Source organism: Leptodactylus fuscus, chromosome 3 (assembly GCF_031893055.1).
Source record: "Leptodactylus fuscus isolate aLepFus1 chromosome 3, aLepFus1.hap2, whole genome shotgun sequence".
Lineage (NCBI taxonomy): Eukaryota > Metazoa > Chordata > Amphibia > Anura > Leptodactylidae > Leptodactylus > Leptodactylus fuscus.
Genome location: NC_134267.1, coordinates 9,180,759 through 9,193,727, shown reverse-complemented (window position 1 = coordinate 9,193,727; position 12,969 = coordinate 9,180,759). Strand labels below are relative to the sequence as shown.

General features: G+C 41.0%; 1 protein-coding gene across 3 annotated transcripts in view; it reads right to left on the bottom strand.

The window, feature by feature from the left end:
- EPAS1 (endothelial PAS domain protein 1) overlaps window positions 1-12,969 on the bottom strand; it is a 112,038-nt gene that overhangs the window by 7,327 nt on the left and 91,742 nt on the right. For all 3 annotated transcript variants that reach the window (XR_012715288.1, XM_075267021.1, XM_075267022.1), the window contains exons 8-15: window positions 11,733-11,880; window positions 10,097-10,302; window positions 9,431-9,618; window positions 6,825-6,935; window positions 5,328-5,815; window positions 3,236-3,359; window positions 1,900-2,017; window positions 453-626 (exon numbers count right to left, since the gene is read on the bottom strand). Coding sequence is in view for 2 of the 3 variants with exons in the window: in XM_075267021.1 (XP_075123122.1) it covers window positions 453-626; window positions 1,900-2,017; window positions 3,236-3,359; window positions 5,328-5,815; window positions 6,825-6,935; window positions 9,431-9,618; window positions 10,097-10,302; window positions 11,733-11,880 (1,557 nt within the window). In the remaining variant the exon portion in view is untranslated. The remainder of the gene's footprint in view (window positions 1-452; window positions 627-1,899; window positions 2,018-3,235; window positions 3,360-5,327; window positions 5,816-6,824; window positions 6,936-9,430; window positions 9,619-10,096; window positions 10,303-11,732; window positions 11,881-12,969) is intronic.

Below are 12,969 nucleotides of genomic sequence, written 5' to 3'. Positions count from 1 at the left end.
GATGTTCTTCAGGCTAGGTACATCATCACAAGCCATCTCCAATCGGTGTCAGACTGGCCCCCCAAAGTATCTCTGTTGGGTCCAAGCTCTAACACAATGGTCCAGCAGAAGACACGGATACTACAGTCTATTTCCTAGGATTGTTAGCAGATGGCTCCCATAATCATATTATCAATGGACCCAAAGAACTTCAGCCATCTATCATAGGCACCCTACACAGATGAAGCCAAGGCCAGCACACCTTACTACACTGCTCATGAATTTTTGGACTGGATCAAACCATTTCGATGACCTGGCCAGGGTCTATATAACGATAACAAGGTTTACTCCTCAAAGTTATTGATAGTGGATCCTCAGCCGGAACCATTTCCCTGGTGGGCCTTAAATACATGAATCTAAATATTTTCTGGCCTTCTGGAACTTCAACCAAAACTTAGGAATCAAAAATATACCTTTTGCTTTTTGGGACTGTGGCATGTTGTATTCATGGTAGTTACAGCTGAAGAACGGGCCCGGGTACGGGGTTTTCCTTTCCTCTCTTGAGTGTGTTGCACATTGTTGTTGTGACTGCGAATGCTCCGACATATGAGGACTTATTCCCCGATGCCGATTACAGATGTACTCGTCTAGGATCAGAAAAGTATAAGAGTTAATATTAGATGGTATAAATGATGGGACACAATATGATGAAGAATAGAAGGAATATATAGTATGGCCACCATGCAACTAGAAAACAACATGGCCAGATAGACCGGGTTTATATTACTACTATCCAAGCTGGAATACATTGGGACAAGTTATATCAGGTGTATAACAACTACTTCTCAGCCTAGAATACAACAGGACTCAGAATATCAGGTGCCTGTGTATATCTAATGTCCAGACTGGAACCCTACAAGACCAGTCATACAAGGTATATATCTAATGTCCAGACTGGAACCCTACAAGACCGACCATATCAGGTATATATCTAATGTCCAGACTGGAACCCTACAAGACCAGCCATACCAGGTATATATCCAATGTCCAGACTGGAACCCTACAGGACCAGCCATACCAGTTACATGTTTAATGTCCAGACTGGAACCCTACAAGACCAGCCATACCAGGTATATATCTAATGTCCAGACTGGAACCCTACAAGACCAGTCATACCAGTTATATGTTTAATGTCCAGACTGGAACCCTACAAGACCGACCATATCAGGTATATATCTAATGTCCAGATTGGAACCCTACAAGACCAGCCATATCAGGTATATATCTAATGTCCAGACTGGAACCCTACAAGACCAGCCATATCAGGTATATATCTAATGTCCAGACTGGAACCCTACAAGACCAGCCATACCAGTTATATATCTAATGTCCAGACTGGAACCCTACAAGACCAGTCATACCAGTTATATGTTTAATGTCCAGACTGGAACCCTACAAGACCGACCATACCAGGTATATATCTAATGTCCAGACTGGAACCCTACAGGACCAGCCATACCAGTTACATGTTTAATGTCCATACTGGAACCCTACAAGACCAGTCATACAAGGTATATATCTAATGTCCAGACTGGAACCCTACAAGACCGACCATACCAGGTATATATCTAATGTCCAGACTGGAACCCTACAAGACCAGTCATACCAGTTATATGTTTAATGTCCAGACTGGAACCCTACAAGACCAGCCATAACAGGTATATGCTGTATATCTAATGTCCAGACTGGAACCCTACAAGACCGGCCATACCAGATATATATCCAATGTCCAGACTGGAACCCTACAGGAACAGCCATATCAGGTATATACCATACTGTCCAGACTCGACTACAACATGTTACTATGGGCTACATTGAACATCTGCCTTCAGATATACATTGGGAAGATTTTCCTCTTACCAGTAAGAACACTTGTACTCAAGGATTTCTTTTCTGATACAAGTGGGCACATATCTGATTTCAGAGATTTCATCCGTTTCCACATTATTGAATGTATGGGGTTATCCGGTAACTCCCCCTAAAAATAAAAACACACAATGTGAGAAATGTATGAGAAGTATGTCCTGAAAGCTGCAATACAGGGACATATAATATATTGGGGATCAAAGCCCTCTGACAAGGGGAAGGGTAACACCCAGTGGTCAATATATTCATACATTTCCAGGAGTAATAACAGAGGCGTTGTAATAAACATGTCAGCACGGTCAGGTCCTCTTTAGCTACTTAGTTACTATTTTTTTTTTATTGAGTTTTCAAACAGGTAAAACAATACAAACAATAGTCAAGGCAAATAAAGGCCAAAACCAAGAACAATATACAATTCAGCATCACAATAATAAAAAGGGGGACACATAGGAACAGAAGGGGGGGGGGGGCGGAGGAATAGGGGGGAGAAAGTCCAAGATCAGAGGCCACGTAATGCACAATGAGCATCCCAGGGAGACCAGACAGAGGGGAAATAGTCCAGGGTATTATTAAGGCTAGCAGTGAGAAACTCGAGACTCCTAACATCTTTGATGTAATTCAGTAATTCAATGCCTAATGGGGGGTTCCCATCTGTGGGTAATTCGCCGAGTAAGGCGTATGATAGGAGGGAGATATCTGAATCCCCAAATAGCGGATGGAAGACGTTCACCACTGAAAGTCAAAATTAGAACGAAGGGGCACAAGGTCGCCGTGCGGGATGTTGAGAGGGAGCGCTTCAGTTTTTGAAGGGTTCACCTTATACCCCGAGAGGTCGCCATATGTCGTTAGAAGGTGCAGAGGATTGGGAAGAATGGTGTGAGGCGAGGAGAGAGTAAGGAGAACGTCGTCAGCGAAGAGAGACACTTTAAATTCCCTGTCCCAGACCCGTATCCCTTTAACATCAGGATCACGGCGAATTTTGGCCGCCAAGGGCTCTATGCCCAGGGCAAAGATCAAAGGGGAAAGAGGACACCCCTGGCGAGTGCCATTCTAGATGGAGAAAGAGGAGAAGGAAGCGTGGGGAAGGCTGATCGCCACCGAGGGGTAGGAATAGAGGACCGGGATAGCCGCCAAAAAAAGGTCCCGAATACCCGAAAGCCTTCAGAGTTTCCTGCATAAATAACCAGTTAATGCGGTCAAAGGCTTTTTTTCGGCGTCTAAGCTCAGAAGGAGCGCCCTTAGTTACTATTTAATAACCACTGTCAGAAGTTTGGACTCAATGGACCTGCGTCTTCCTCCAACCTCATCCATTCCCTATATTGTTCCTTACCACGTTGAGCTGTGGATATCCCTGATCTCCGTAGTCAAGCTGCCGCTTCCTCTTCATGCTGCTGCAGAATGGGACATCGCTGGGGTGTAAATCTTTGCCCCGCTGACCAAAACTCTCAAGTGATCTGTAAACAAGAGTTCCAGATGTATTTACATTCTGCATCGTTACTATTTATTAAAATGTTACATTGATAAGTTGTGTTTATTGTGTAACCTTCTAAATACTCATTCAGTTATATATTATACACAAAGACCATACATGTTACTAGATCTTCTAATAAGACAAGGGGGTAATGGATGGATAGATAGATAGATAGATAGATAGATAGATAGATAGATAGATAGATAGATAGATAGGAGATAGATAGATAGATAGATAGATAGATAGGAGATAGATAGATAGATAGATAGATAGATAGATAGATAGATGATAGATGATAGATAGATAGATAGATAGATAGATAGATAGATAGATAGATAGGAGATAGATAGATAGATAGATAGATAGATAGATAGATAGATAGGAGATAGATGATAGATAGATAGATAGATAGATAGATAGATAGATAGATAGATAGATAGATAGATAGGAGATAGATAGATAGATAGATAGATAGGAGACAGATGATAGATAGATAGATAGATAGATAGATAGATAGATAGATAGATAGGAGATAGATAGATAGGAGATAGATAGATAGATAGATAGATAGATAGATAGATAGATAGATAGATAGGAGATAGATGATAGATAGATAGGAGATAGATAGATAGATAGATAGATAGGAGATAGATAGATAGATAGATAGATAGATAGGAGATAGATGATAGATAGATAGATAGATAGATAGATAGATAGATAGATAGATAGATAGGAGATAGATAGATAGGAGATAGATAGATAGGAGATAGATAGATAGGAGATAGATAGATAGATAGATAGATAGGAGATAGATGATAGATAGATAGATAGATAGATAGATAGATAGATAGATAGATAGGAGATAGATAGATAGATAGATAGATAGATGGATAGATAGATAGATAGATAGATAGGAGATAGATAGATAGATAGGAGATAGATAGATAGATAGATAGATAGATAGGAGATAGATAGATAGATAGATAGATAGATAGATAGATAGATAGATAGGAGATAGATAGATAGATAGATAGATAGGAGATAGATAGATAGATGATAGATAGATAGATAGATAGATAGATAGATAGATAGGAGATAGATGATAGATAGATAGATAGATAGATAGATAGATAGATAGATAGGAGATAGATAGATAGATAGATAGATAGATAGATAGATAGATAGATAGGAGACAGATGATAGATAGATAGATAGATAGATAGATAGATAGATAGATAGATAGGAGATAGATAGATAGGAGATAGATAGATAGATAGATAGATAGATAGATAGATAGATAGATAGGAGATAGATGATAGATAGATAGGAGATAGATAGATAGATAGATAGGAGATAGATAGATAGATAGATAGATAGATAGGAGATAGATGATAGATAGATAGATAGATAGATAGATAGATAGATAGATAGATAGATAGGAGATAGATAGATAGGAGATAGATAGATAGGAGATAGATAGATAGGAGATAGATAGATAGATAGATAGATAGGAGATAGATGATAGATAGATAGATAGATAGATAGATAGGAGATAGATAGATAGATAGATAGATAGATAGATAGATAGGAGATAGATAGATAGATAGATAGATAGATAGGAGATAGATAGATAGATAGATAGATAGGAGATAGATAGATAGATAGATAGATAGATAGATAGGAGATAGATAGATAAGAGATAGATAGGAGATAGATAGATAGATAGATAGATAGATAGATAGATAGATAGGAGATAGATAGATAGATAGATAGATAGATAGGAGATAGATAGATAGATAGATAGATAGATAGATAGATAGGAGATAGATAGATAGATAGGAGATAGATAGATAGATAGATAGATAGATAGATAGATAGATAGATAGGAGATAGATAGATAGATAGATAGATAGATAGATAGATAGATAGATTTCCTTGACTCTCTTCTCACCTTTGTTTATATAATGGCATGCCATGTAAATGTAATGGGCGTCCTGACGGAGAATGGGATGGCCTTTCGTTGTACTGATCCATCAATCTCCACTTTGTGTGCATATAACTGACGGGTGGATCCGGAGGCCATTGTACGTTAGGCCGCCCTCCCATTGAGGACAGTGGAGTACTACCACCAGCATGATATCCTGGTAATGGTGGCGATTTTCTCTCACCATTGAACAGCCCGTTGGGCAGGCCCTCCTGGTTGGGATTACTACCTTTAGCTGCCATAGGTTGACAAAAGTTCTGATGAAGGAACTGGCTCTGTGCTGGAGGAGCGCCGGACTGGAATAGTGTGTTCATGCTACCCAGGTTCTGCTGGGGGGGCTGTGTGCTGTCATTAAGGGGGCACTCATCCTGACATATGGGATTCAACTGGAAATCTTCACCATCCATGGGAATGTATGGAGCAAGAGTTTCGAGATCCAATTCGTTAAAGTCATTCTATGGAAAGAAAAAATACAATGCATTGCTACATGACTGCAGGAAATGTATCAGATTTGTGCTGAATTTTTCAAAAATTTCAGGTTGAACCGAACAAAAAAAATTTGGCCTCAACCACCCTGTCCCCAAAGAGTAATAAGGAGAGGTCTATTAGAGGTGCCCTCGCCTCTCCTGGGCTCCCTTGTGGCCCTCTTACATCCTCCTTGGGGTCCAATCATAGGTCATGTGGTGCAGACATCATGATGCTCGCATTAAAGCGCCATGGACAACCCACATGACGGCTGAAAGCAAATCACAAGGCTCAGTAGTCCGAGTTTCATATAATCACCGAGGAGGCCAAAAGACAACTGAACAGGACCCCAAAGGAGCACAAACAAAAGGGGACGTGACCTAATCCAAAAAAATTTTCACACCACTCTCTCTCTCTACTGGAATTAGTAACAAAATAGGTTCACAATCACATTGATTTCTGAAAAATCTGCTGCAGAATCTGCAACACAAAGTCATGGATGACCCTTGGATTTCTGCAGCGGATTTGCAATTTGATGTGCCACAGATGCAAACAGGATTCAATGTTGGCCATGTGCGGAACCCTAAATGCCCTTTAATAAGTCCATAGCCACACGAACAATACAATCCTTGGCAGTATAATGCCTATTAAAATAATAAGATGCATTCCAGCGACAAAATCCATGTGAAAAGCAAAATTCTGCAGTGAGAACATTCCGTATAATCTATACATTGTATACATTGTAGCATGTATATGGATACACTTAGCATGCAGGGCTGCTGTGCTCTCACGTAGTTGGGTCCAGTTGCACCTCTGCACCCTGTTTAGCCCCAGCTCTCTGCACACATCTCCTTACATCTCCACACCGCACATACTTGTGACATATATTAGCACATAATCAACACGCACACGCTTTGCCAACTGGTTTTCTTCCAAGTATGGGCAATGAACTTCTCATTACTGCTAGAAGCAAAAAATTCCTCCCTATAATCAACATACCTGGGTAGTACATTTATTCTTTGTCTCTGTATCCATAGCAAACAGCTTCTCGATCAGCTCGATCTTGAGATCTTCTTCTAAGGTTGTGTAGTATTCTCCTGGACTGCTTGGCTGTTATAAGAATAGGATGATGGTTAGTTCATGCTGGTAACACTTATGTTTCCTTTATCACATTTTTTCTAACTTTGAAGACCTAAGGGTATTGGATACTGATGACATATCACTAAGGTATTGATGACCTATCAGTGTGGGTCCCACGCTGATCAGCAGGTGTGTTGGAAACTGTCTTATAGCTGTAAGTAGCTTTACTCCTAGTCAAGTGAATGGGAACAAAGCTGCAGATCCCCTGATGCCACCACTATAATGTACATACACCCTATACACCGTAGTGCTGGTGCCAGAGCTCTGTCTCCATGTATACAGCAGCCAGATCAGCTGATTAGTACAAGGAGGACCCCACCGATCAGATATGTGGATAGGTTATCAGTATCCAATACTTTTGGGTCTAAAACAATCCCTTTAATTTAAGCCTGTGTTATACTCCAGAGCTGAATTCATAATGCTGCTGTTTGTTTTTGGAAACAGTCATCAAGCTTGTTATCAGACACACCACCAATAGTTTATATAAGCTATACAATGCCCTTATGTAATGCATCTCCTACATCAAACAGTAAATGGGATGTCTGGCAGGAATTTTATTTGATCAAACAGGTCAGATTGGCATAAATAATAAAAGATGACGATTCCCTACTGCTCCCTTACTGATACTTCCTCGGTCTTCCCGGAGTCTCTGGGCACACAAAAATGACCCCTCAGTCAATCCCTTGGCTGTGCCCTCATATTCTGTGGGTTGAAAGGAACCCTGAAGAACCAATGGAGACTTCGGAATGTGAGAGATTACATAGCAACATTGTAACATATTTCCTAAGGATGGCTAAAGAAGACACAAGTCCATCAACTCCAACCTATCACCCTAACAAGCTGATGGAGAGGAAGGTAAAGGTTTGAACTCCAATGACAGACACTTCAGGAATGGTGCGGGGGTAACTATGTAATATATTGGCAAGGATACTCGAATATTTCCTGTAGATTGTTTCTGTATGTATACTGGCGTTGTACACCTGGGAGGTGCCAGTTGCCTATTGTCAAATTTTACAGTCAAGTGTTGACTCAAATCAGATCCCTATGTCAATACTCTAAATGGATTTACGTTTTTTTGAAGAAACAAAGCCATGAGTTAGACTTAAATACTAAAGCAATAAACCGTCCTTGTGGTTGTCAGACATCCTGTTTGATCAAATCGGAGGTGAAAACTGTGAAGAACATCAAGTCCATGGCACAGTCACGGGTACATTTGTAAGGACGCCTCTCCTGCCAATTGTGATTTTAACCTGTTAACCTTGATCCACTTAGTTACAGGTGAAATACCTAAAGACTCTGGAGTCGGGTATGTGTTTTGGGCAGCCTTCCCAGAATGTGCCAGTAGTAAAATTTGATGTATGTTTGTCTCATAGTGTTTTGGAGACAACTTAACAGACGCTTGGCACAATGTCCATCAGGTCTCCAGTAGGTAAACTCAAACTATCTTATGTACAGTAAAAAAAGATCACCATTGAGGTCAAGTTGCTTGAGAAATTCCAAAAACATATTACAGTTACACAAAAAGTTAAAGGGTGTAAGGAAATTGCCAGTTGAGCAATTCTCCAGTGCTGCTGCTGAAACCTGTCAGGAAGGGACAGACAGAGACAGTGAGTCCTAAACTTGACCCAGAGCCTGTCCCTACCTACTTGCCTTAACTGTTCCAATGACAGGGACAACTGGGCGACAGTCCCTTCTCTAGATAAGTGTAAACACAGAACGCAGACAAGACAAGACAAAAGAGGAGTCAGCAAGTCAAGTGCCAAAGTCAGAGAGACAAAGCAGTACCAAGGCGTAATCCAAAAGAGTAATAACAAGAAAAGACAAAGGTCAGAAGTCAATAAATACAATACAATACAAAAGCAAAGAGAACAGCTTAGCAAGGACAGAGTGTAATAGCCAGCAAACATGTTTGGGCAGATGACCTATTTAAGGAAGACCAGACTTCCCCTTCCCCAGGCTTGATTGGCAGATAGGCTGTCAATCACACAGGTAATCCAGTCTCAGTTTAAGACAGCGTAGACTTTGGGTAAGTTCATATGGAGGAATTTGTTGTGGACTTGCGGAAGATTCCACCCTCGAATCAGCGGCAGATTTCTGTTGTTTCCAATGGGAGACCGAGATCGCAGCCGCACACAAAAAATAAGCCCTGCATTGGCTTCTCGCTATGGGTAGGCCGCTGCTGGAAAACTTTGCTTGTGAGAACTCTTGTCATTGGTTGCTTCTGACCTCTTTCTGACTTATGTGACACTGGTCCTGTCATGTTTATGAGTCAATGGCCATAACTCTGTCACAGGGTCACAGCTGTTTACCAAGTTGATCGTTCCTCTGTCTCCCTCACCCCGGCATTTGTCACCCGTTTAGGGTCTTGAGATAACGGTTAAACATATGAACACCATCACGTAACAGAATGGCTCGGGAGATTTTAATTTTTGGGAAAAGGTTCTTCAATGTGATCACAGCCTTACCGTAGAGGAGCCACTGTTACTGCTGGCACTTGGAGTGCTGCTTCCTGGTGCCACCTGAGGAGCTGTGAAGGACGGAAGGTTAATAATTTCAGCCTGGGAATTGTGGCTCTTGACTTCCAGTGGCCACTTGCTTGGGCTGGTCTGGGCACCTCCATTGTAAGTTGATGATTCCTCATACGTCTGAGCACCTGCAGGAGCATAAACTACTATTAATGGGATGTTAATGTGTACGGGGTGTGTAATTTTAATAGTAATAATTGTGAAATCATAATGTCCTCCAACTCCAACTCCTGGCCCGATGCCAGTGCATTTGGAATTTTTCCTCTAGCCCCATGGTTCCCAGGAAATCAATGCAGTGATGTTTGCTGCCTGATAGGCTGACTCTATTGTCACATTGGTGGTGTCAGTCAAGGGGCTTGATCCAGAGATACAACACCCACTTGCCATTAGAAGGTCTCGTTGATCTACCTGGTAACAAAACCAACTACGTTGATTGTTTGGGAACTCTAGAGCTGGAGTTGGTGGATTTGGTGAAAGGTTCTCTTTAAAAGAACAACTATGATTATTTCTTTGGAAATATTAGTAAATTGACAATTTTATTACTCTTGAAAAGCAATGTAGTAATGTCAACCGAATCTACAAATGGACAGGGATAGAACCACTCACCAAAGTCCAAAGAGATGATCTCATCCCCTGGGGTGGGAGCGAGTTGTGCCAACTCTTCTGGCTCTTCCTTCAGTTTGGCAAACAAGAAGTCGCTTGTCTTATCAGAGACCGCGCTGCTAAAGATGGAGTTCATGGACATCGGATGCGGTTTGAATAGAGACTCTGTTTGGTCCATGGAAAATACAATATTGTTTTTTTCAATCTCACTGCGGAGAAAGGATCAAAAGGAAAATGAAATGACACGGACCATAAGATTTCTTACAAAGGACAATTATTTACTGAAGAAAATTTCACCACAAATAAATAGATTATAGCAAATCTGTAACTAAGTTTCTGTTCATTGGGATTTGTTCCATCGGGGAAGGGAAAAATAGGTTTCAACTAAGTTACAGGAGTTGTAAAGAATACGGGCGAGTTTACACCTCTGAAAATTTGGGGTCGTTTCCCTCCAGTTTGGTTGCAGCGGATTAAAAAAATGTTTCAATTAGTTTTGTTGACAGATTCTCCAATTTGAGACTTTGGAGTTCTGGACAGGGTGCGGCATAACCAAATCTATTTCTGACGCGGCCTTGGTCACTTTCCTTGGAGTGCGCATAAAACATCTATTGACTTTACTTGTTTTAGCATCCCAACTCCACAAATCATCTGCCATGTCCTTACAACAAATCGAAAATTTGTAAAAAATGAGAGGTACCAAAATGACCAATTTGTATCTTTAAATAGGTGGCGCCTATGATTCTCTGATTCCTGTTGGAATTTTTTCTCCCTTCCATTCCTGAACAATTGGTGCGGTTAGTTTCAGCACCTAGTATGCTAATTAGGTTCTGTACTGTCAGGTGGGCGGTCCCTGTGTGTCTACTCCAGCTCAGGACCTCCCTCCTGACAGTAGAAAGTCTAATTCGCTGTAACTAACGGTACTGATGGCTCAGGAATGGTGTGGGCTAGAGAAAAAATTCCAGCAACCAGGAATCAGCACCTATTGTAAGAGTTGGTGGAGGTGGTGAAAGGTCGTCTTTAAGTAGATTCTGTTGCGTTTTAAAAAATCTAAGAGATATTCATCTCTGTTTGCATAATTTCTCCTCCAATATTGAACATGCCTCAATAGGAGACGCTAGCCACCTTACGTTGACTATATGTAATCAACTTGACCATCCAACGATGATAAGATTAGGATCTAATAGTAGAATTTAGCAGAATTATTTCAACTTTGCTCATATTTCCAGGGATGACTAGAAGGTGGTGGTTGGAATCTTCATCGATCACCAGAACTCACCAGAAATAAATCTTGTAGCACCTTATGGATACAAACCTCATGTATAAGAAATAAGCTCTTCAAAAGATTCTACTTTCAAAAATTTCAAAGGAAAAAGAACATTGGCCAACTTGGCTGACCAGATGAAAACCACACCAAATGTTTTTGAAGAAAGAAGAGGACAATTCCTAATCTGAATGTAACTTAAGGTGGAGGGATTAGTTCTTAAGCAATAGTTGATGTCAGCAGATGCTTGTCTCTATACACCATCCATCATGGAGTCACAATGCTATGGTAGATCCATTACATGTTCTTCAGAGGACAAGAGACTGAAGCGACCATAGTATTCGTCACAGAAATTAGGATATTTTTTGGCTTCCTTACCTCAGAACATAGTTCACGCAGACAATGCATTGTGGTTGAGAGTTGCGTGTGTTGTAGATGACTGTGCCGTGACTCTCCACCCAGACATAGCCACCATGCTTGGCAAGCATCCGGTACTGACCACTGACCACTTGACCTTTAGTGCACACTAGTAAATCAAACCGAAACATGAGAAACATTACAAACACCAATAATTGTATTCACAGATACATTTACTACCAAGCAAGGATAGAATGCAAGTGAAGCAGAACTACAGTGTGAACGAAAAGTAACATTGGGGGGTTGGATGGGGGTGCAAACCGACTGACACCAATTTCCTGGACTTAAAAAGTCACATAGTTCGGTGCATGAAAAACTTGAGCTAAAATTTACAGCTTGATTTGCAGATCCCGTGATGATTGCAGTCCAACAAATATTCCATAAATTATGTTTGGGTTTTCGTTCTTCATATTCACTTGGGGACCCAAAAAATTGACCCCCAATCCGCTTAAAAAGCAGTTATAGAAGTCCACCGGGTTTCTGCACTTTTCAAGCTGATTCGCGGATGGAATCCCCAAATGAGAGCGGGCACAGGTGTGAACCATGAACTATGTTGCAAATCTATAGCTTTGCTTCACTGGGACACATACAGACTCTGATAGACACCGAAATTCGACACATTGTACTATTGCACACTTTGGTGGACTAGTGGGACTCTTTGGAGGACTCTTCACCAATATCATCTCGTTCTGTTTATCTCTAGGCGACACTTCACTGATTCTGGTGCAGTTGAAATTTTTTCCCTAGTCCTAACCGATCCTGAGCCATCAGTGTTGTTCGTTTCATTACCCAATATGCTAATTAGGTTTTCCATTGTCAGGTCTCTGTCTGTCCTTTGCAGCCCAGGACCGCCCACCTGACTGTAGTAGTGAGCCAAATTAGATGAAAATAATAGATCTGATTGGCCTCGAATAGTAGGAGCTATAGAAAAAATTCCAGGGGAGGAATCAGTGGAGCGGCACCTACTGTGGGTTGTAAAGAACTGGAGGAGGTGAAGGCCCACATTGCAGAAACGCAGCATGTTTAGTTGCAGAAATTGTTGCGGGTTTTTGAGCCAAACCCAAAAAAAAGGAAAGGAAAAGGAAGGGGGAACATATAAGTAGAACTTATAAATCTATCTTCTACTCAATCCACTCTTGGCTTTGGATCAAAAAACCGCAACAAAATCTGCAACAAAAAAACGCTGCGTTTCCGCAAC